This window comes from Muscardinus avellanarius, assembly GCF_963383645.1.
Source record: "Muscardinus avellanarius genome assembly, chromosome: 1".
NCBI classification, from domain to species: Eukaryota; Metazoa; Chordata; class Mammalia; order Rodentia; family Gliridae; genus Muscardinus; species Muscardinus avellanarius.
This window is the reverse complement of record NC_137786.1, coordinates 158,568,330-158,588,378: the sequence shown is the minus strand read 5'-3', so window position 1 is coordinate 158,588,378 and position 20,049 is coordinate 158,568,330. Positions and strand designations below refer to the sequence as shown.

Below are 20,049 nucleotides of genomic sequence, written 5' to 3'. Positions count from 1 at the left end.
AGTAAATGTGGTTCAGGCCAGTGGCCGGAGACGGTGCCAGCTGCCACACCAGGTCATTTGCAGGCTTGTGCTTTCTGCGGTGAATCTCATGTTCAGAGCACTAGATTTCCCTCTGCCGTGATTCATGTTTGTTTTTGTCATAAGTATCTTCCACTGCTTTGTTTACTTTGTCTGTCAAGACACTGCCTTTTCAGTAGCTTAACTCTGTTTGTTCCAGCTACTGAGATGTGCTTCATCCTGCAGTCACCATTTTGAAGCTCTTCCCCAAGCCCTTTTATTTTTGAAGAAAGATCTCACTAAGTTGCTGAGAGCTTCCCTAAATAATTGAGGTCGGTCTTGAATCTGCAATCCTCCTGTCTCAGCTTCCCAAGTACTGGGATTATAGGCATATGCCACCTCCACTTGCTCACTTAGAATGTTTTGAAGAGCTTTCCATGTCAGTACATAAATAATGCCTTTTAATAGGCAGAACAGCATTCGATGAGACAGTATCTTCTTATCCTAATTCATCTAGACAGTACCTAGTGATGCACACTTACATTCTTTCAAAATTTCTACTCTTACACATGCAACTTGTTTGTACATAAGTCTTTACAAATGTTTCATTCCCCCCAACACTGAAAGGAAGCAAGCCCAGAACAGTATTAGTTTCCAAAAAGATGAAATCATTTTCCAGAATGGCTTTGCATTCCTGACTTTCTCTTTCCAGTAAGTAGAAAAAACACTGTCTCGTGCTCTGTCCCACTCGGACTTTCTCTAAATGCAACTGTCAGAGGTTTAGAAGGAGTATTTTCTTGTCCCTCTTTTAGTAAATAAATGACCCATTTCAGGGGTAAAATTGCAACTTTAAGTTGGACTTACTGATAGGGATTCTCTGCATTCTGTAAATTTCCCTGGTAACACAAGCTACAGTTAATGACATATAATAAATTGTTAAATTTTGTTTCTCCACTAAAGTTATTGGAGGCAGGGACCACTTGTCCTTAAAATTTGATACAAAGTAAATAATCAGTAAAGTGTGTATAAATAAATGAAGGGAATAGGGATGTCAGGATTTTAGCATTTTTGGATAATGAGTGTTAGTTTTGTCTATAGAAGGAATTTTATGTGTCTTAGTAGAGTCAGTGTTAAAAAGTCAAATTATTTGAAAACTGGTATCATTCAAATCAACTAGAATAATAGCAATAGAACACGATATATGAAAAGACATAACAAGCAAAAATTTATTAATGATGAGAGCACGTAAAAATATAGTAGAATCATTTGAAAAAGAAAATACTGGTAATGCCAAAATTCAGTTATTTCTTTCTCTTTTTTCTCTTTCCTTTTCTTTTTTCTTTTTCTTTTCTTTTCTTTTCTTTTCTTTTCTTTTCTTTTCTTTCTTTTTTTTATGATTTGGAGATAGAACCCAGGGGCATTCTACCTCCAAGCTATACCCCCAACCCTCTTTTTTATTCTTTATTTTGAAACAAGGTCTCACTGAGTTGCAAAAAGCCTCACTAAGTAGCTAAGGCCTTCTGTGTAGCTAAGGCCTTCTGTGAACCACAATTCTTCTATCTTAGCTTGCCAAATGCTGGGATTACAAGTGTACACCACCATGCCCAGACAGAATTCAGTTATTTTTAAATTTTATTTGTGGTAAGTTTTGTGAGTTTTTTTTTTTTTTTTTTTTTTTTTGTGGTACAGGGGTCCCTTCTACCTCCGGGCTACACTTCCAGACCTATTTTATATTTTTGAAACAGGGTCTCTTACACCAGCATGGCTGGCTTCGAACCTGCGTGATCCTCCTGTCTCCGCCTCCCAAGCACGGGGATTACAAGCGTGCGCCACCACGCCCGGCCTTTTTTTTTTTTTTTTGGTCAAAACTGTACATATTTTTTTCAATTCCATTGTGTTAAGACTGATATAGTTCATCATTAGAGCAGATAAATATCCACTTTTCTGATTATCTTTAATAATTTTATTTAAACATTTACCACTTTAATCTGTTTTTTTTTTTTTTTTGATGAGATGTCAATACTGTAGCTGATAATTCCCTCACTATTATTTATTGGGAACCTGGTCCTTATCCATTGGTATATGATGATTTTCTTAACATAGTCAACTCTTAGGGCTCTTTCTATTCTGAGTGTAAAAAATATTAATTCACATGAAAACACCTGATCCTTCTGACCAGAGAGTCTTATACTGGTTTGTTTCTAGGTGGGAGGAGATATCTGAGTAAATACATTTACATTAAACATTAAATTTTTTGAGCCGGGCATGGTGGCGCACGCTTGTAATCCCAGCATTCGGGAGGCTGAGACCTGGAGAATCGCGGTTCACCGACAGCCTCAGCTACTTAGTGAGGCGCTCTGCAATTCAGTGAGACCCGGTTTCAAAATAAAGAATAAAAAAATAGGGCAAGGGGTGTAGCTCAGAGGTCAAATGCCCCTGGGTTCCATCCCCAGACTCGCAAAAACAAAACAAACAAACAAAAACCCACAAAATTAAATTTTTTGGCCTCAGGAGCTTTTTACACTCTTAAAATTGCTGAGATTTACAAAAAGCTTTTGGTTGAGGTTATGTCTATTGATATTTATATTCGAAATTTTTATTTTATTTTATTATTTATTATTTTTTGTTAAATAAGTTTTTATTGGTGCATTGTAGTCATACATCTTAATGGGATAAAAACCTTGTGAAGACATACATGCATACATCACCCAATCAGCCCCTACCAGTCCCTAACCCTTCCCTCCCCCTCCCCCCTTCCCATGCTTGGTTTCCTGATTAACTTTGATATGTTATTTTTTTCTTCTGTATATGGTCAAGTTATTTTTGACAAGGTTTCCAAAAATATTTGGTGAAGGAAATAGTAATCTTTTCACTAAATATTGTTGAAAATAATAACTACATGAAAAAGAATAAAATTGGGCCTTTACCTAACACCATATACAAATATTAACTAAAAATAGATAAAAGACCTAAATGTAAATCTTAAGACTATAGCCAGGCATGGTGGCACGTGCTTGTAATCCCCGTGCTTGGGAGGCGGAGATAGGAAGATCGCACTTGTTCGGAGCCAGCCTCGCTGGCTTAAGAGACCCTGTTTTCAAATAAAAAGTATAAAATAGATCTGGGAGTATAGCCCGGAGGTAGAAGGGCTTCCAGGAACACCAGTACCACAAAAAAAAAAAAAAAAAAAGACTATAAACTTTTAGAAGAAAACCAGGGTCATAAAACTTTACAACATTGAAATTGGCAGTGATTTCTTGGATATGATTCCAAAGGCACAGGCAACAAAAGAATAAACAAACTTCATAAAAAATAGAAAAATATTATACATCCAAAGACAATGTAAACAGAATTAAAAGTTACTGATAGAATGGGATAAAATATTTCCAAATGCTATATCTGAAGGTATATTAATATTCCAAATGGAAATCCTAAAAATTAGCAACAATAAAAGCAAACAATACAATTTAGAAATAGGTAAAAGACTAAAATAGATGATGAATCTCCAAAGGTTTTTATATGACCAATAAACACATGAATATCACTCATTATTATCATAATATAACTAATCTTTAAGGAAATACAAATAAAAACTATAGAGAAATACTACTTCACATTTGTTAGGATGGCTACTTAACATGAATTACCTCGCTCCAGCCCTTTACCTTGAGTTTCTTACTATCTTTACTTGTAAAGTGTGTTTCTTTTAAGTGGCAAATGGAAGGATTCTGGTTTTTAATTTATTTACCACTTTATGTCTTTTTATAGGGGAATTGAGGCCATTATTGATTATTGAGAGATAATTTTTAATTCGTAACATGTTAAGATTTTATTTCTGTTTGAAATACTGTTTATTCTTCTTTGCTTAGTTGTCTGCTGGAAGGAAAATCTTGTTTCTCTGGTTCTGGTATGTATTACCTAGTTCTTCTTTGTAGTTAATCTCTTTGAGTATTTTTTCTAGCGCTGGTTTTGAAGACATAAATTCCTTCAGTTTCTGTTTGTCATAGAAACTTCTTATTTCCCCATCTAATTTGACAGATAGTTTTGCTGGGTAGGAAATTTTTGGCTGGAAGTTGTTTTCTTCCAGAGTTTGGAATATGTTACTCCAAGCCCTTCTGGCTCTCATGACTTGGTTTGGGAGGTCTGGAGTGATTCTAATTGGTTTGCCTCTGAATGTCACTTGGCCTTTTGTTTTTGTTGCCTTTAAGAGTCTCTGCTTGGCTTCTAAATTGGTCATTTTGATAATTATGTGGCATGAGGAACCTTTTCTCTGATCCTGTCTAAAGGGAGTTCTATAAGTTTCCTGGACCTGTGTATTGACCTCTTGCTCTATGTTTGGAAAATATTCTATTATTTCTTTGAAGAGATTATTGATCCCTTTGGTTTCACCTTTTCCCTCCTCTATTCCAATTATTCTTAGGTTAGCTCTTTTAAAATGGGCCCATATTTCTTCAGTGTTAGATTCCTGCTGTCTGATTTTTTTCTAAGTTATAAATTATGCATTCATTTTTGGAGTGATCATCTTCTAGGAGTGAGATTCTATTCTCCATGTGGTCTAATCAATTGTTTATACTTTGAATTGAGGCCTTTACTTCAATGATTGCATCCTTTATTTCTTTTAGACTCTCTCTAAATTCTTTTAAAGTCTTGTATTATTTCTACAGTTATATTTCTGATTTGATCTTCTCGAGATCTCTGAATTTCTGTGTTATCAGGTTCTGTTTTATGGGGTTATAGGCGTTCATTGCTCTATTGTTCCTCTTTCTCATGATTTCAGAAGTTTGTGCCTTCTCTGGGTTCTTCCCCAGGTCACCACGACTTCACTTACGGTGCTCTGGATCTCGAGTTTGTGGTAATCTCAGCCGCCACTGCTCCTTTACTGGGTTGTATCATAAAGTCTCAGACCCAGGGAGTTAATTGAGGCTGCATGAGACTGTGGGGGTGTCAAGCTGGGCATTTTCCCATGGGGAGCTGTGACTAGCATGTGGTATCTTTGCCACCACTACTCCTTCGCTGGGTTGGACTGCAAAATCTCAGACCCAGGGAGATTATCAAAGCTGCGCAAGTCCCTGAGGGTGCAGTGCTAGGATTTCTCCTGTAGGGGCTGCAGTTTCACTTACGGTTATTGTGCGTGCTGAACTGGAGCTGTCACGGTCGTGGTGAACTTGCCGCCACTACTGGCAATATGGCACCGCTGCCATGCCCTCGACTGTGAGGCTGGCGTATTTCTTTTCTGGTTTTGAGCTCTGTTCTGAGTCCCTGGCAGGCGTGATGAGCTTGGCCACTGGGAATTTTAGACATTCTTTGCTCTGAAAGAACTGCTGAATTACACCCGAATTATCTGCGGCTGCTCATTTCAGCTCCTTGTTTACTTTTCCTCTCTGGAGCCTGGTGCAGTGAGGCAAGATGGCACTGGCACGGCTCTGCTGCCGTGTTGCATGCTGGTTTCTTTTCTGGTCTCTGGTTGTTCTTCTAGTCTTCTTTTTCTCTGTCTCTTGTCTTTACATTTTTTATTTCTCTGCTGATAGTGTTTTCTGGCTATGAAAAGTGCTGATTTTGTGGCAATAGAGATCGAGTGTTAGCAGGACTCGTAAATGCTGCTTTTCTCTGTTGCCATCTTCCTGGCTAGAAATGTTTAAACTGAGAAAAGTATTTATTAATTTAAAATAAGAAGTCCATTACATGTTGGCAGGTATTAATATATAATACCTGTATAACATTTTATGAAGGACAGATGACACTGTGATGTTTTTGTGAATTTAGCATCGCAGACCTCCCTCTAAAGGGGTCTCAAGCTGTGGAGTTGTCGAGGCCACACTTTGAGAACCTTTGTTCTGGAGTCAAGCTCCAGGGTAGAGTTCAAAATCAAAGGCATAGTGGTGCATATCTGCAATTCCACTTCTTGGAAGGCTAAGTAGGACTGTGGGTTCAGGTCCATCCTTGGAAACTTAGCAAGGCCCTCAGCAACTTAGTAAAAACCTAGTTTTAAAATAAAAATTAAGAACACCTGGGGTAGAATGCCCCTTGGTTCAATCTCATCCCCAGTACCACAAAAAGAGAGAGAGAGACAGAAGGAGAGAAGAGAGAGAGAGAGAGAGAGAGAGAGAGAGAGAGAGAGAGAGAGAGAGAGAGTGTGTCAAAGTGAGGAGGGTCCAAAGGTGTACACCTTGTCCAGTATAGAGTTTACACTCCTCTAACAGTGCAGGGGAAGGCCTCTTTTTCCACTTTACTGCCACTTAACATTTCTTTATTTTTCATTTGCCATTCTTATGTTTAAAGTGGCATCTGGAGGCCTTAATTTGGGTTCCTCATTTACACTGGGATTTCAAAAAACATTTCAGAGTTCTCACTGCTAGCCACATCCTGAGACAGCTCCATCTACTCTCTGCGTGCTATTCTCTTTTGGGTGTTTGATCCCAGAGGGACTGACAGCTCTCAGCTTCATGACTGTGGCTTATGAAATCTTTGTCTCCCTGAAATCCATTTTAACCATCTCTTTTCATTTTTTTCAAGCCAAAAGGGTAAAAAATAGTTTCACTTCGGAACCTCCTATTTCCTGTTTAAATTTACTCAACTTATAAAACTATCAAATATCTTACTTTTTTTGGTTGCTTGGTACTAGAGGTTGAACTCAGACACATTCTACCTCTGAGCTATACCCCATCCTTATTTCAAAACAGTATCTCACTAAGTTGCTGCAGAATCTCACTAAGTTGCTGAGGCTAGCCCCAACCCTGTGATCCTCCTGTCTCAGCCTCCCAAATACTAGGATTGCAGGTGTGCTCCACTATGCCTGGCCCAAATATATTTTTTAGGAAATTTTAAAATGTCTTTTTAAAAGTCTTTCTTTAGCCAGGCATGGTGGTGGCATGCTTGTAATCCCCGTGCTTGGGAGGAGTAAACAGGTGGATCGTGCTGGTTCGAAGCCAGCCTTGCTGGTTTAAGAGACTCTGTTTCCAAATAAAAATATAAAATAGGTCTGGGAGTGTAGCCCGGAGGTAGAAGGGTTTCCTGGAACCCCACTACCACCGAAAAAAAAAAAGTCTTTCTTTAACTGGGTATGGTGGCACATGCGGTAATCTTAGCACTAGGGAGGCTGAGAAAGGAGGATTGCAGGTTCATGTCCAGCCTCAGCAACTTGTGAGGCCACCTGCAACTTGGTGAGACCCTGTTTCAAAATAAAAATAAATAAATAAAATAGGGCTGGAGATGTAGTTTGGAGGTAGAATGCCCCTGAGTTCTATCACCAGTAACACACACACACACACACACACACACACACACACACACACACACGGCTTTCTTTTAATTATTAACATGCTTCACATTTGAAGATCTGGCATAAGGGTTTTTAAAATTCACAAACAACATAGCCATTCACATATGAAAGGCTACTTTTAGTGGTGGAAGCTTTGTGCCCTTGGTTGGGGAAGATAACCTGTCTTTGGTGACAGCACCAGGTTTTTACAAAACAGTAATACCCATTGAATGGGCTAATACAAGGAAAGAGGCCTTGGTATTGGTTGGTATTCAATAAATGCTGGTTGACTCCAACTGGTGGTAAAGCATGCTTCCACAGTGTGTGAAGGCACTTTGCTAGCTGGGCCTCTTCCAGCTGACCTAAGCCGGCCTCAGGCTTGTCTCCAGCTCCTGCTCAGATTCAGGGCCCTACAGGGGCTCTGGAGGCCTGACTGGGGTGAGTCTGAGTGATGACGATGTGACTTTCTCCCTGACTTCCCCCAGTGTTCTTGATAAGGGGATCCCAGGGGCTGATGACCAGAATATTCTTCCTAATAAGGCTTCATTCCTTTCTTAAGAACACTCTAAACCCTTCTGTTCAGTTTGTTTTCCTTATTGAGCAAATTGAAGTGAGTAATGGGACTGAAAGACCACCTGTTTTTAAGAATTGAAGTAAGACTCTCATGATGTTTATTTCTTAGTATCAAGGAGCAGCTGTGTGACCAGAAGTCACCTCCCCTGGGTCAGTCTCACCCTGTCACATGAAGGCACTGGACTAAAATTAGATATCAGATATACTTGTGTGCCCTTCTGATTCAGGAACCTATGTATGTTGTGTCTGTCTTGCGATACTGATTCTCTTTCTCCTGTTTTTGCCATTCATTCATGTTGGACATTATTCATTGAGAAGTGTGCACACTAGGATCTATCAGTGAAGAAGCCTGCTTGGTCCCCTGAGCTTTCTGCCGTGCAAGGGACATTGCTTCCCCAATCATTCCAAAGTTCTGGCTGTGATGAGCATGTTGGAGCAAGTGTAGTGGTGTGGCGGCAAGGGACCTAGCTCAGTATGGGGCCTCAGGAATGCCTGTCCTAGAGAAGGGGCACTTGAGCTGAGTGACACATCAGCATGAATAAAGCCTCTTGAAAAAATGGATGTGCTTTTGGAGAAACTGGAAGTAAATCAGAAAATTATTGGTGCCTGTTGAACAGGATAAAGGAAAATGACTATTGGTACTGGTCAAACAGAGGGGAAGAATGAGTGGTGTAAAGAGAATAGAGAGGTAAACGGGGCTCTGCTCATGGTGGAAAGGTGAACGGGGCTCTGCTTCTGGAGGCCTTGTAAGATTTGCATTTTAGAGTTTATCTAGAGCATTGTGTCAGGATTTGGGCCTGGAATGTCCCCAAAGGCTCAGGTGTTGAAAGCACAGTCCCCAAGGCTACAAGGTTCAGAGGTGGGGTTTTGGCAATGATTAGATAACAAGGGCCGACCTCATCAGTGGATTAGTCCATTTGATGGCTTATATTCTCAAATGGATGAGTCACCATCAGTGGGTTAATCCATCGGCAGCCTAATGCACCACTGGGAGGTGGCAGAAGCCTGGCTAGAGGGAGCAGGTCACTGAGCGTGCTTTTGGAAGAGCGTATCTTTCTCTGGCCTTGCACTGTCTTAGCTTTCCAGCTGCGTGAGCTGAGCAGCTTTCCTTTGCCATGCCCATCTGCCATGATGTTTCTTTCTTGGAGCCAGCTGACCATGGACTGAACCTCTGCAATCATGAGCCAAAATAAAGCTTTCTTCCTCTAAGTTGTTCTTGTCTTGGGTATTTTGGTCACAGCAACAGAAAGTTGACTAAAGCAGCCAGAGGGCTTTTAGTTATGAGCATTTGGGGGTTTTTTTGTTTTTTTTTTGTTTTTTTTTTTTGGTGGTACTGGGGTTCCCGGAAGCCCTTCTACCTTCAGGCTACACTCCCAGACCTATTTTTACATTTTTTTATTTGGAAACAGGGTCTCCTAAGCCAGCGCGCGCGGCTGGCTTCGAACCTGCGCGATCCTCCTGTCTCTGCCTCCCAAGCGCGGAGATTACAAGCGTGCGCCACCACGCCTGGCGAGTTATGAGCATTTTGAAACTGTATACCAGATACTTTGTAGAGAGACTAGTGAGGGTGTTACAGGAAGTAAGGCCCTGTGTGGACAGTGAGGACCACAGTAGATAGGTACTCTGGAATTGCCATGGTACATTGTACGGGGTAAATGTTTCATAAAAGTTTATTAGAAGCCATTGCTAGGAGCGCCACAAGGTATGCCTGGAGCCTTCCGGCCATGCTGAGGGTGCTGCAGTTAATTTGGGAAAAATCCAAGGTATTCACATTCCATGAATGTGCTCTGGGATTTCATGATCTCATTTGAAGTCCAGCCACTGGATGGTGAGGAGTAAGGCTGTGCCTGGCAACTCTGACTAGCTTAGTGTGAACCTGCCCTTATGGCCCCAGCAGTTGGCTATCATTAAATGACAGAGCAGGAAGCCCTGTCTCCCAAGTGCCTCTGAGAAGCTGGTGACCTTGGAGGAGCTGAAGAATGAGTGTCCAAAGGGAATTAGTTCCATGTACCTCTGAACTTAGGCAGTCCCTCTAATTACCCCCCTCTACTCTCAGGACCGTATTAATAGCCACATTTGGGGGGGGCACTAGAGATTGGACCCAGAGGCGTTATACCTCTGTCCCCCAAACCTATATTTGGAAACAGGGTCTCACTAAGTTTGGAGGGCCTCACTAAATTGCTGAAGTTGGCTTCAAACCTGCAATCCTCCTGTCTCATTCTCCCAAGTACTAGGATTACAAGTATGTACCACCATACCCGGGTGTACCCAGCACTATTTTATTATGTTATTTGGAAACAGGGTCTCACTAAGTTGCTGTTACTGGACTCAAATCTGCAATCCTCCTGTCTTAGCCTCCTCAAGTATTAGAATTACAGGCATGTGCCACCATGCCCAACTCCAACAGCCACTGTATATTTGACACCCTATGTGCCGGATCCATTAGGCATGATAATTTCTCACCTGCAGTCCTTCAGCATAGTCACAATTTTCCACTCTTGAGAGACTGTGTAGAATATGTTGTAGTTAAGATGTGAGTTCAGGATTTTGATATCCTGGGGTCTAGTCCTGGTAATCTCACATTCAGGGTGAGGCCTTGGACAAGTTATATAGTTTCCCTGTGCCCAGCTTCCTCGTCATCACTGTAGAACCTGTCTCGCAGGGTGCTGAGAACAAAATGATTTAACATGCACACAGTCCCAGAGCTGACCTGGAATGAGAAGCACCCAGTGCAGGTCAGCTGCTAACCATGCCCCTTGGGCTGGAACGCAGCTCTCATTGCAAAGCCTGGCTTCCTGATCCCCACCATGCACTGTCCACCCTTTGGTCCTTGTTCCTGTGAGGGACAGTGGACTAAGCAGAGCAAGCTCGTGCCCCAGCTCAAAGGCTGCAAATCTGTTCTAGGTCATTGGTTTCTGACGCCATGGACCACCTGCTTTACCCCTTGGATTCCTGCTGGGGAGAGTGTCTGCTCTGTAGGACACACATCCAGCCTCACCCCAGCTCAACACTGAGGCTCCAGCCAGTCACTAGGAATACAAGTGCTTGGACGGATTACAGTGCCTAAGATGCTGAACTACAACATCCTCCCTTACGCCACCCACTGAGCCTTCCTTGCTGGGGCTCCTACAGTCAAGGCTGGACTTCCCACAGGGCATCCCAGGGCGTCCTTGCTCATCCCCAGCTGCACCCTGTGCTCCGTGCAGGCTCTAAAGACCCAGAGCTGTTGCTTGTGCTCTTTCCTCAGTCTGGGCTCCTCTTCTCCTCCCTTTGAGTATGAGCATTGGTAATGAACTTGGTTCAGCCATTACCCTAATGTGTTTTTTTAGGGGAGGGGCTTATTATTATTAGCTTTCTTGGCCTCCTCCACTGGACTGTAAATCCTGGGAGGGCAAGGACTCTGCCTCCCTTCTCTTTGAGTCCCCTGTGTCACACATGGTACCGTATACATAATAGGTGCCCAGTGAGTGCTTTGGGCGTTAAGCTCTGCACTATTGAGTCTGAGTGCCTGCGGAAAAACATCTGTGCTCAGTTGCCTCCTGTAGAAATGGAAAGAATGGAGCCCTTGGGCGGCCATGAGTCTTTGGCTCTCATTGTGATACAAAGGCCTGTGGCAGTAAATACCCTACTGTCTTGAACAACTTGGAAATCTCTCTTCTGTTTTGAGGCTCCTTGAAAAAAAGAGCATTTGCCACTTTAGCATCTGTATCAGTCACGTGAAACTCATGCTGGTCTATTTAGAAGGCCCTTGTATTGCAATGAAGTTACAAAGCCTCGTGACCAGTTGTCTACACTCGTGACCGATTGTCTACACAATATTATCAGTCTTTGTAAGTTCTTTTTGTGTAGCCACTAATCTTTGATTCAGTACCAAATGTAGATGCTTAAGGCCTTTTTCTACACAAAAGAGTTTCTTTGTGTCAGGAACTAAAAAAGCTGGCTTTTAAAAGGCATCTTTGAGGGTGAGATGATGCAAAAGGACTTGGTGAAGTTGAATCTAGTTTTAGGCTGCGGCTTTTAAAATCCCATTTCTGAGTTAGTAATGGGAAATTAAAATAAAAATCGTAAGTTTACCTAAGAAACGAATATGGGGTGTGAGGAGGGAATCCAGTATCCTTCATCTCTGGTGCATCCCATGGTGCCTGACACATAGGAAGAAAAATTGTAGAACATTCTTGCAGCTCTTCCTGTGTGCTGGCACTGTGGAAGACGTTTTCTTCGATGCTGTAGGAATTTTATGAGATTTTACAAATGACAAAAATTAGGTTCAGCACAGTTATGTGACTTGCTAGGGAGTAAAAGAAAACCCAGCGCCTACTGAATATAATGGGATTTTTATTAAAGTAACATTCAGGAGTAAAAGTTCTAGAATCTCTATAAGAAGACTCTCCTAACATGCCTCCTTTAGTTTCAAATCTCTTTCCCATATCTAAGTGGATTTCCATATGCTTTCCCACAAATTGGGTCTCTGGATCAGTGAAGGCCAGATGGAGAGTAGATTTGTTCTAACACTTATACTTAAAGGCCCCAAGTAGTTTGCTCTGGTATTTAGCTGGCTATATTACCACCCTATTGTTCTTGATAGAATTTAGGCACCCAGGTTGGTGGTTTCACCTCTGGCTGTGGGGCCAGTGGTCACACATCCTGGACCATGCCATTGACAGATACAGGCTACTATTCCAAGTAGCAAGTTGCTATACTGACAGTGCCTTGTCTAATCTGTTATATCGACAAGAGAAGAATCATTCTAAGATGGTGAACTGTCATGTATTACGCTGTACAATAGGCAGTGGGTGGTGAAGTATCTGGGACTCTCAGGAACTGTAGAAGGTAATATTTGATTATTTGATTATACCCAACTTAGCAAAGGAGCAGGTGTTGACTGACTCTGATTTCTCTTTAATAGCCCAGCTTAGCTGAAAAGAGAAGGGACCTGGTGAGCCAGCTTGGTTTAAAAGGAAAGAAAGTTATTTTAATTCCATTTTTCAGTTTGGGCTACTTATGTTTTCTCATTGTTTTGAAATATATGTGTGCCTTGGAGTCATTTCCTGCAAAAGGAAAAGTGAAGCTAGTTGTGGACAGTTTGAGACTTTGGAAATATGTTAATTTGCTGTGTTTGAAGCTAAAGATGAGTTTGAGCTGAAGTCTGCTGGAAAGGTAAGAGTGTTTTGGTAAACAGTGTCATTGCCGTGATTCAAAAATCCTGACTGTACAACTTAGAGAAAGGAAAATTTATTTCTTCTCAGGTTTTTTTTTTTTTTTTTCTATTTCAGGATTCAGTCCATGTCAGGCTGTGTCTGTGGAGCTCAGGGCATGATGTCAGGAAACAGAAGGAGAGAGAAAGTAAGGATCTGCTCTCATATCATGGAGGCTGGAAGCAGAGTAAGGGCAGGGGGAAGAGGAGCCATATAATCCTCAAGGCCACACCCCAAGGGACCTTGTCTTAGCAACCAAGCCCTGCTTCCAACATAGCTACCTTATTGCCATAAAGGCTAGAGAGACATTCTAAATCTAAACCATGACAGAGAAGAGCTGTACCTTTTCTTGAAAAAGTAGTTATTATAAGATTCTTGTAATTTTACTATGCTTTATGATGGTCAGGATCTCTGAATTTGGGGCATGAAGGATCCTTAGGTGCAAATGTCCTGATCTTATTGTGTTGGAGTCAGAGGAACATTAAGCAAGTTCAGGCCTGTTTAATTGTCCTAAAGCCTATTGCTGTTCCATTTGTTTTAAAGAGCCTTTCGTTATTCATCTCTTCTCCCTATATATACCACAAATTCAGTTTTCTTTATGTGAGTATTCTCCTAAACGTGAGAGTTTAGAGCAGTTTTCAAATTTTTCTGGAAACCTTAAAATGCAGCCAGTACTTTCAAGTTCAGTGCTTTGTAGGCTGTTTTTTATCATCTACCAGAATTTCATATATGTTAGGATGTGTGTGCATGTGTGTATGTGCGTACGTGCAATTAACATTAAAATGAATTAGAATAGTTTTTTGTTTTAAAACAAACTCATTTTGTAGGCTTTTAGAATGTTGAATGGATAGTAATGACTATTGTTGATGTAATAATTATTATAACTGTTTTCCCCCGTGCCTCCCAGAACAGCAAACCAAGGATTGTTTTCTCCCTCTGTTCCTTCATCTCTAACCCAGTTTTATTCAATAACTTGTGCCTTTTGCTTTCTCTTCCTTATATTTCAAAATAAAGATGCAGGTCCGAGTTGATGTTCCCGCTCTGCCTCCCACCAGCTAGGAGATCTCCATGCCTCACTTTTCTGGTCTTTCGCAGAAGGTGGACGCGCACAGCAAGGCTCCCTTCCCTCCCTGAACCATCTTACTTGCTGCAGCATCTTCAGTGTGATACTTTCTTCAGCTTAGAAAAGCTTCCATTTGAAACTTCCTTTGCAGTTTTCCCAGCCAGTTAACAGAGCTCTCTAGTCCTGCTTTTGTTTCTGTTAGACTTGTGATTTTGATCAGCTTCATGAACTCTACAGGAGGCCTTATCCCTGTGCCACCCACAGAACTCCAAAGTGGAAGCAATCAACCCAGGACGCGTGCTCCCGCTCGAGTCCGGGAAGGGAGGGTGGCTGTGCGTGTTAGGACTGGCTCAGGCCTCTTTGGATGCCCTTCTCGCCAGCTCAGTGTTAGGAATGCATAAGAACAAAATGAGAGCAAGAGGACAGTAGCACGTGAAGGCCCAACCTCCTTCTGGTGCAGCTGGACAAGAATGGAGAGCTGGGTTGCGTGTCACTGAAAAACCTCTGCTGACTCCTTGCTCTCTCTTGCCTGGTGCCTGGTGCCTCACCAGCTGCCACCATGATGGCCCCAGGCCAGATCTAGATTGCATGAAGGGTCCCTGGGCAGCACATTGGACTCTAGGCCAAGGCACCTGGAGGGTGACTGGGAGATGCCTGTGGTTCAGGCTACTTGTTCAGCAGATGTCTTGAGTACCTCCATGGGGCCAGTGAGCACATGTTTCTTCCATGTGACTTTTTATTACATTTGGCCAGATGCATGTGTGTAAAGCCCACCTCTGCCTCTGTGCTTCAGCCAGCAGAAGCAGTGTTCCTGTTTGTTCCGGGTCTTGCTCTCTCTACCTTGTAAAGAATAGCACATGTCTCGCTAAAGCTGAGCCCTAAAAAATCTAGTATGCTCATTCAGCTGCTACACAAGAGTCTTGCTGGAGGGTCTCATGGGGCTGTTTCCACAACTACCCAGTGGGACAGGGAAGTCTGATGGCAATACATGGATAGTAATTGAGACATTATTTATGGTTGAACTTTGGAACTTAAAGCACCAGACAGATTTTGTTTGGCATAAGGCAGTGTGTGAAGTGGAAAGAGATGGGGAGTGTGTCCTGCCTGCAAAGATTTCCATGTTACTAGAGTAGATAAGTCATGTGTAGGTGTTTACAGGACACCATTACCATCTCTGATGGTGTTTAATACCATCTCTGATGGCGTTAAAATGCTGGGGGAGGTCAGTGCAGAAGCAGCTTTGTGGGAAGGTTGATGGTTGAAGTATGAGCTGGAATTTGAAAGCTGCCCCGCTGAGGTCGCCAATGTGGATGAGGCACTAACCTAACTGGTATTGGAGGGCCAGCTTCCCAGGCAGAGAAGAGTGTGAGAAAGGGCTTGGGTTTGGAAAGGATCAGACATGTACAAGCCACAGCAGCTACTGAGTTTGACTGGAGCATCAGTTTGGATTTGTACCCAGGTAGGGGGAACCCATGCATGGTAGCAGGCCAAGGGAGTGTCCAGATCAGAATGGAGCTTCAGAATGAGTAATCTGGCAACTGGTTGAATGGGTGGAAGTATAGAAAGACTGGAAGCTCTCTCTAGTGGAAGACTACTAGGAAAATACCCAAATACTAAGCTGGTTTACCTCCCAGTTATTAATTTGAAGGGTCAATGGGATAGAGGATGTGGAAGTCCATTTGGAGACCTAGAAGGGGCCAGGTGTCACAACGGCGGCTGGCCACCCACCCTGACATGGTGCCTGTGAGCCAGGCTGGCGGGCGGCTGTCATGAGGTGGTGTACGGGCTGCTCCGTCCAGCTCCTGTTAGTCCCCTGCACCCTCCCACTGCGCTCCTCCCTTCACTCGTGCTTTGGCTCCTGTCCCTGCCCCTGCCTGGCTCTGGCTTCCTTGACTTAGTTTCCCATTCCTGGCCTGAGGATACCCAAGACCGGGGCTCGCTTTGTTTCTTTCCCTGCCTTGTCCTTGACGCTTTCCAGGAAGCCCTCCCCTTCCCAGCCACTTGGAAGAACACCTGTTGAGTTCCTCCTCCATTCCATTCCAACCAAGTGCTGGCCTCAAAGCCTCCCCCAGAGTAGCCTTGATGGAGGGACTGGCCCAAAGAGTAGTGCTGAGAGACAGGTGGAGGATTATGGAACTCCTCTGAGCTCTGATTCCTCCAGAGTGAAAAAAAGATAAGCTTGCACCTGATTTGGCTGTGAGGCATAAACAGGGTATTAACTGAGAGGGCTGGTTGGTGTCCAGTGAATACTGGTTGTCCACAGTCTTGTCTTCTGAACATCTATTGCAGATGAAGAACATTTCCTTAAGAGCTCCTCTCTCTCTCTCTCTCTCTCTCTCTCTCTCTCTCTCTCTCTCTCTCTCTCTCTCTCTCTCTGGCGCACGCTCTCTCTCTCATCTCAGTTATATTTTCCTTTTTCCTATTTTACAAAAGCCAACGTTTAGCTATTTTTATGCTCCAAGAGTTTCTATCATTGCTTTGGGAGAGGCACTTGAGATTCCAAGATAGAGCTCGCAATACCTTTACCTATAGAAAGAATGTTAGCAAATGTACTATGAAGACTTTACCTACGGAACATTCTGGGCCAGGCAGACTTTTGAAATCCTAACAGCATTGTTTATTTTCATGAGAATTTGAATAGATGTACCCAAGCAGGCAGCTTACCAGCAAATTTTCCAGAAACCATCCACTTGTAACCCGAGGACTGTCCACCCCCAGTGTGTATTGCTGTCACACTCGTGATCGCATGGGAATACTGGCAAAGTCACACTGATGCAAGAGCCTGTGAGGCCAGCCCTGAGCCCGGCGCTGTCCTGGCTGCTAAAAGTGCAGATCTCAAGTTCAGTAGCAGTAAGAGACGATCAGAAGGGACCCGGAAATCTCCATCCCCGACTCATGCTTATCACTGGATGGCAAGAATTGTCTCTTTTTTAGAATACTTTGTCATGGCTTATAGCTTTGAGGGAGGTAGTACTGGGGTTTGGATCCAGGGGCACTTTACCTCTGAGTTAAACCTCCAGCCCTTTTATTTTTATTTTGAAACAGGGTCTGACTGAGTTGATGAGGGTCTCACCAAGTGGCTGAGGCTGGCCTGGAACCTGTGATCCTTCTATCCCAGCTTCCCAAGACACGGATTCCAGGCATGTGGCACTATGCCTGGTGATTTGTAACTTTTCATGATTATTTCCTCCCAGAGGTCTCGCCAAGCCATCTTTTCTTGAGGTCTCTGTGCATGAAGGCTCTGCTGAGAAAGAGGGGTGCACGAGGCCCTTCCCAGTGTGACCATCTGCTGTTCTGACAACACTTCCCTCACTTCCCTCTTCTGCCACTAGTGTAGGCCACTCCTCCCCAGGGGAAGATGACCCTTTGAGGGGAGTGCTGAACCCAGGGGCATTGTACCTCTGAGCTATACCTCCAGTCCTATTTTATTTTTATTTTGAAACAGGGACTCACTAGGTTAACGAGAGTCTCACTCTTTGCTAAGGCTGCCCTTGAACCCGCACTCCTCCTGTCTCAGCCTCCCAAGTACTGGAATTACAAGTCGGTGCCACCACGCCCGGCTCCTTTGAAGCTTTTGATGTGGCGGGGTCTAGGGAATGCCAGCTTTATATCTTTTCACTGTTCCTGCCCCTCTAGATGGGGTACAAAGGCAGAATGGCGGGCACATGCCAGTCTAAAGCAATACCAGCTCCTGTTCATTACTTCTCCTGAAACAATGGACCACACTGAGCAGCAAGAGGGAGCCAGGCGCTATAGTAAGCACCTTTGTCACCACCACAAATCTGTAATGTAGGTCTTAATGTCAGCCCCATTCTGGAGATCTAGGCTTTGAAGTTTAAGTGACTTACCAGCCATGAGTCATCTAGCTATGAGTGGCAGAGTCAGGTTCAAGTAGCGTATGCCAGAGCCCAGGCACTTTACCACTCTCCAGGCTGTGTAGGATGTGGGAAGGAATGTGCCTGGGGTCCAGCAGCTGCTCCCTGGGCTGTGACACACCCACCCTATCCATGCTTGATGGGACAGGGGAGTGGGCTGGGGTTGGGGCTGCGAGGGAGGCACAGCACCAGCCCCTGTGCCTGCTGCCAGCAGAGAGGACACCACTATTGTCCAATTTCTTTCCATGAAGAGAGGGGTGGGAGGGGCCAAGGCACCTTCGTTTTCATTCATTTTGGAACTATCTGCTTTGCTTCTCAGGTACCCAAATAAGCTGTTTCTCCCCAAGTTCTTTCTCCTGGCGCCAGGCATCCTTTGTGGACTCTTACTGCTGGGCTGCTGTTCAGCAGAAGGACTCCCTGCAGAACGAGTCTGGAAACCTTCCACTATGGCTGCACAAGGTAAGGGAGATGCTTTCCAATCCGTCCTGTTTGCGTTGTAGATGTGGATGGGGAAACCCATTGAGGTTGTGCCCATCCATAGCCACATGGACAGGTATGGCCGACCAGGGCTCTTTCTCAGATCAAAAAACCATATAGCACTTCTGGGTCAAAAGGAACCTCAGAGGTTCCATGGCCTGGCAAATAGGGAAAGAGACGCTCTTTGGATTAGAGGTCTCTAACCAAAGCACCTTGTGTGTGTTCATCACATTATGTCATTCATGCAGCGTGTCTGCCCATAGGAACCTCTCAGTACCTCTTGAATGTCTCAGCAAGCAGACCTGGATAGGAGCAGAGTTAGGATTTAAGTATAGGTCCTCAGCCAGTGCCTTTTCCATCACATACAGAGTCTCTTGGAAAAAGTAAGGACCAATGGAGAGTTTAGTTGCTTCCAGCCAATGTATTGTAAGAATATTCAGAAATCTAGAGGTGATTCCTTCTGGGGCTGCCAGCTGCAGGGCAGCTTTTGGAGTAGATTCTGTTGCTTTCAAATGGAAGCAGAGCCTGTGAAGAAGGAGAAATACCATGCAAGAGACACCAATACCCAGGTTCTTTGTCCTACAGATAAAAGGTGCAGGTCAGGAGCTCTGTGGTCAAGGAATTGCTGAGGAAGGGGACACAAAGCAGCTGGGAATTAAGGAACTGGGGCTAGAGTTAGCCAGTTTGTTCAGAAGAACATTCTCTTAAGTAATGAAGCAACTGCATTAGATCTTCTCTATGCATATGAAAGAGACTGTGTGTCAACCTGTGATTAATTTCAACCCCTGACTCTTTTGTCCTTCATGAAAGCAAGTAGAATGTTTATGTATTTTCTGGTATTATCATCTGCTGAAGAAAGCACTGAGTTTTAACTCTGAAAAGCCAAAGTCTGAAGTTTTGTTTGACTCTCTCTTGCTTTAAGCTGCTGCTAGACACCAGGTCAAGATCCTTCTTTTTAAAAAGAACACTTGCATTGTGCTGTGACTCAGGCCTGCTTCCCAGTGCGTTTGTTTATTGTGCACAGCGTGGCATGGTGATGCCGTACGCGACTCCTCTCTGTGTTAGGGTTGGGCTTTGCTCTTTGATTTTCAGCCTAGCAGTGAGCAGATCCTTGTCAGCTTTGAATGGTTTAGTAGCCAGGGAAACACATCATGAGGATTGGCAGTGTGAATCAGCACAGTTCAGAAGTCGGACAGCTTCGTGTATGAATCTCAGTCTGCACTTTTATACTTTAAGTCCGCGTGTTATAAAGAAATTATGGAAGTGCAGACTTGTAACCAGCACACTGATGGGGCCACAGAAGAACAGTATGTAACTGGGAATGGATCGTATAAGAATTGTCAGGGAAGCCGGGTGTGGTGGCTCACACCTGTAATCCTAGTACTTGCGAGGCTGAGACATGAGGTTTGCAGGTTTGTGGCCAGCCTCAGCAACTTGTGAGGCCCTCTGCAACTTAGTCAGACTGTTTCCAAATAAAGAATAAAAAATAGGGCTGGGGTGTAGTTTGGAGGTAAAATGTCCCTGGGTTCAATCCCTAGTACCACGGGTGGAAAACTTGTCAGGGATATTAGTGATTGTGAAACTTTTGGAGCAAGAAGAAACTCAAATAAT

The 20,049-nt window shown here is 43.6% G+C and overlaps 1 protein-coding gene across 1 annotated transcript in view; it reads left to right on the top strand.

Annotated features, from left to right (window-relative positions):
- The window catches only part of PANX1 (pannexin 1), a gene marked incomplete at both ends in the record, with an annotated part of 49,123 nt that overhangs the window by 13,448 nt on the left and 15,626 nt on the right, over positions 1-20,049 (top strand). Inside the window, one exon of the mRNA XM_080693091.1 lies at positions 18,281-18,420. Within this exon, the coding sequence (XP_080549217.1) occupies positions 18,281-18,420 (140 nt within the window). The remainder of the gene's footprint in view (positions 1-18,280; positions 18,421-20,049) is intronic.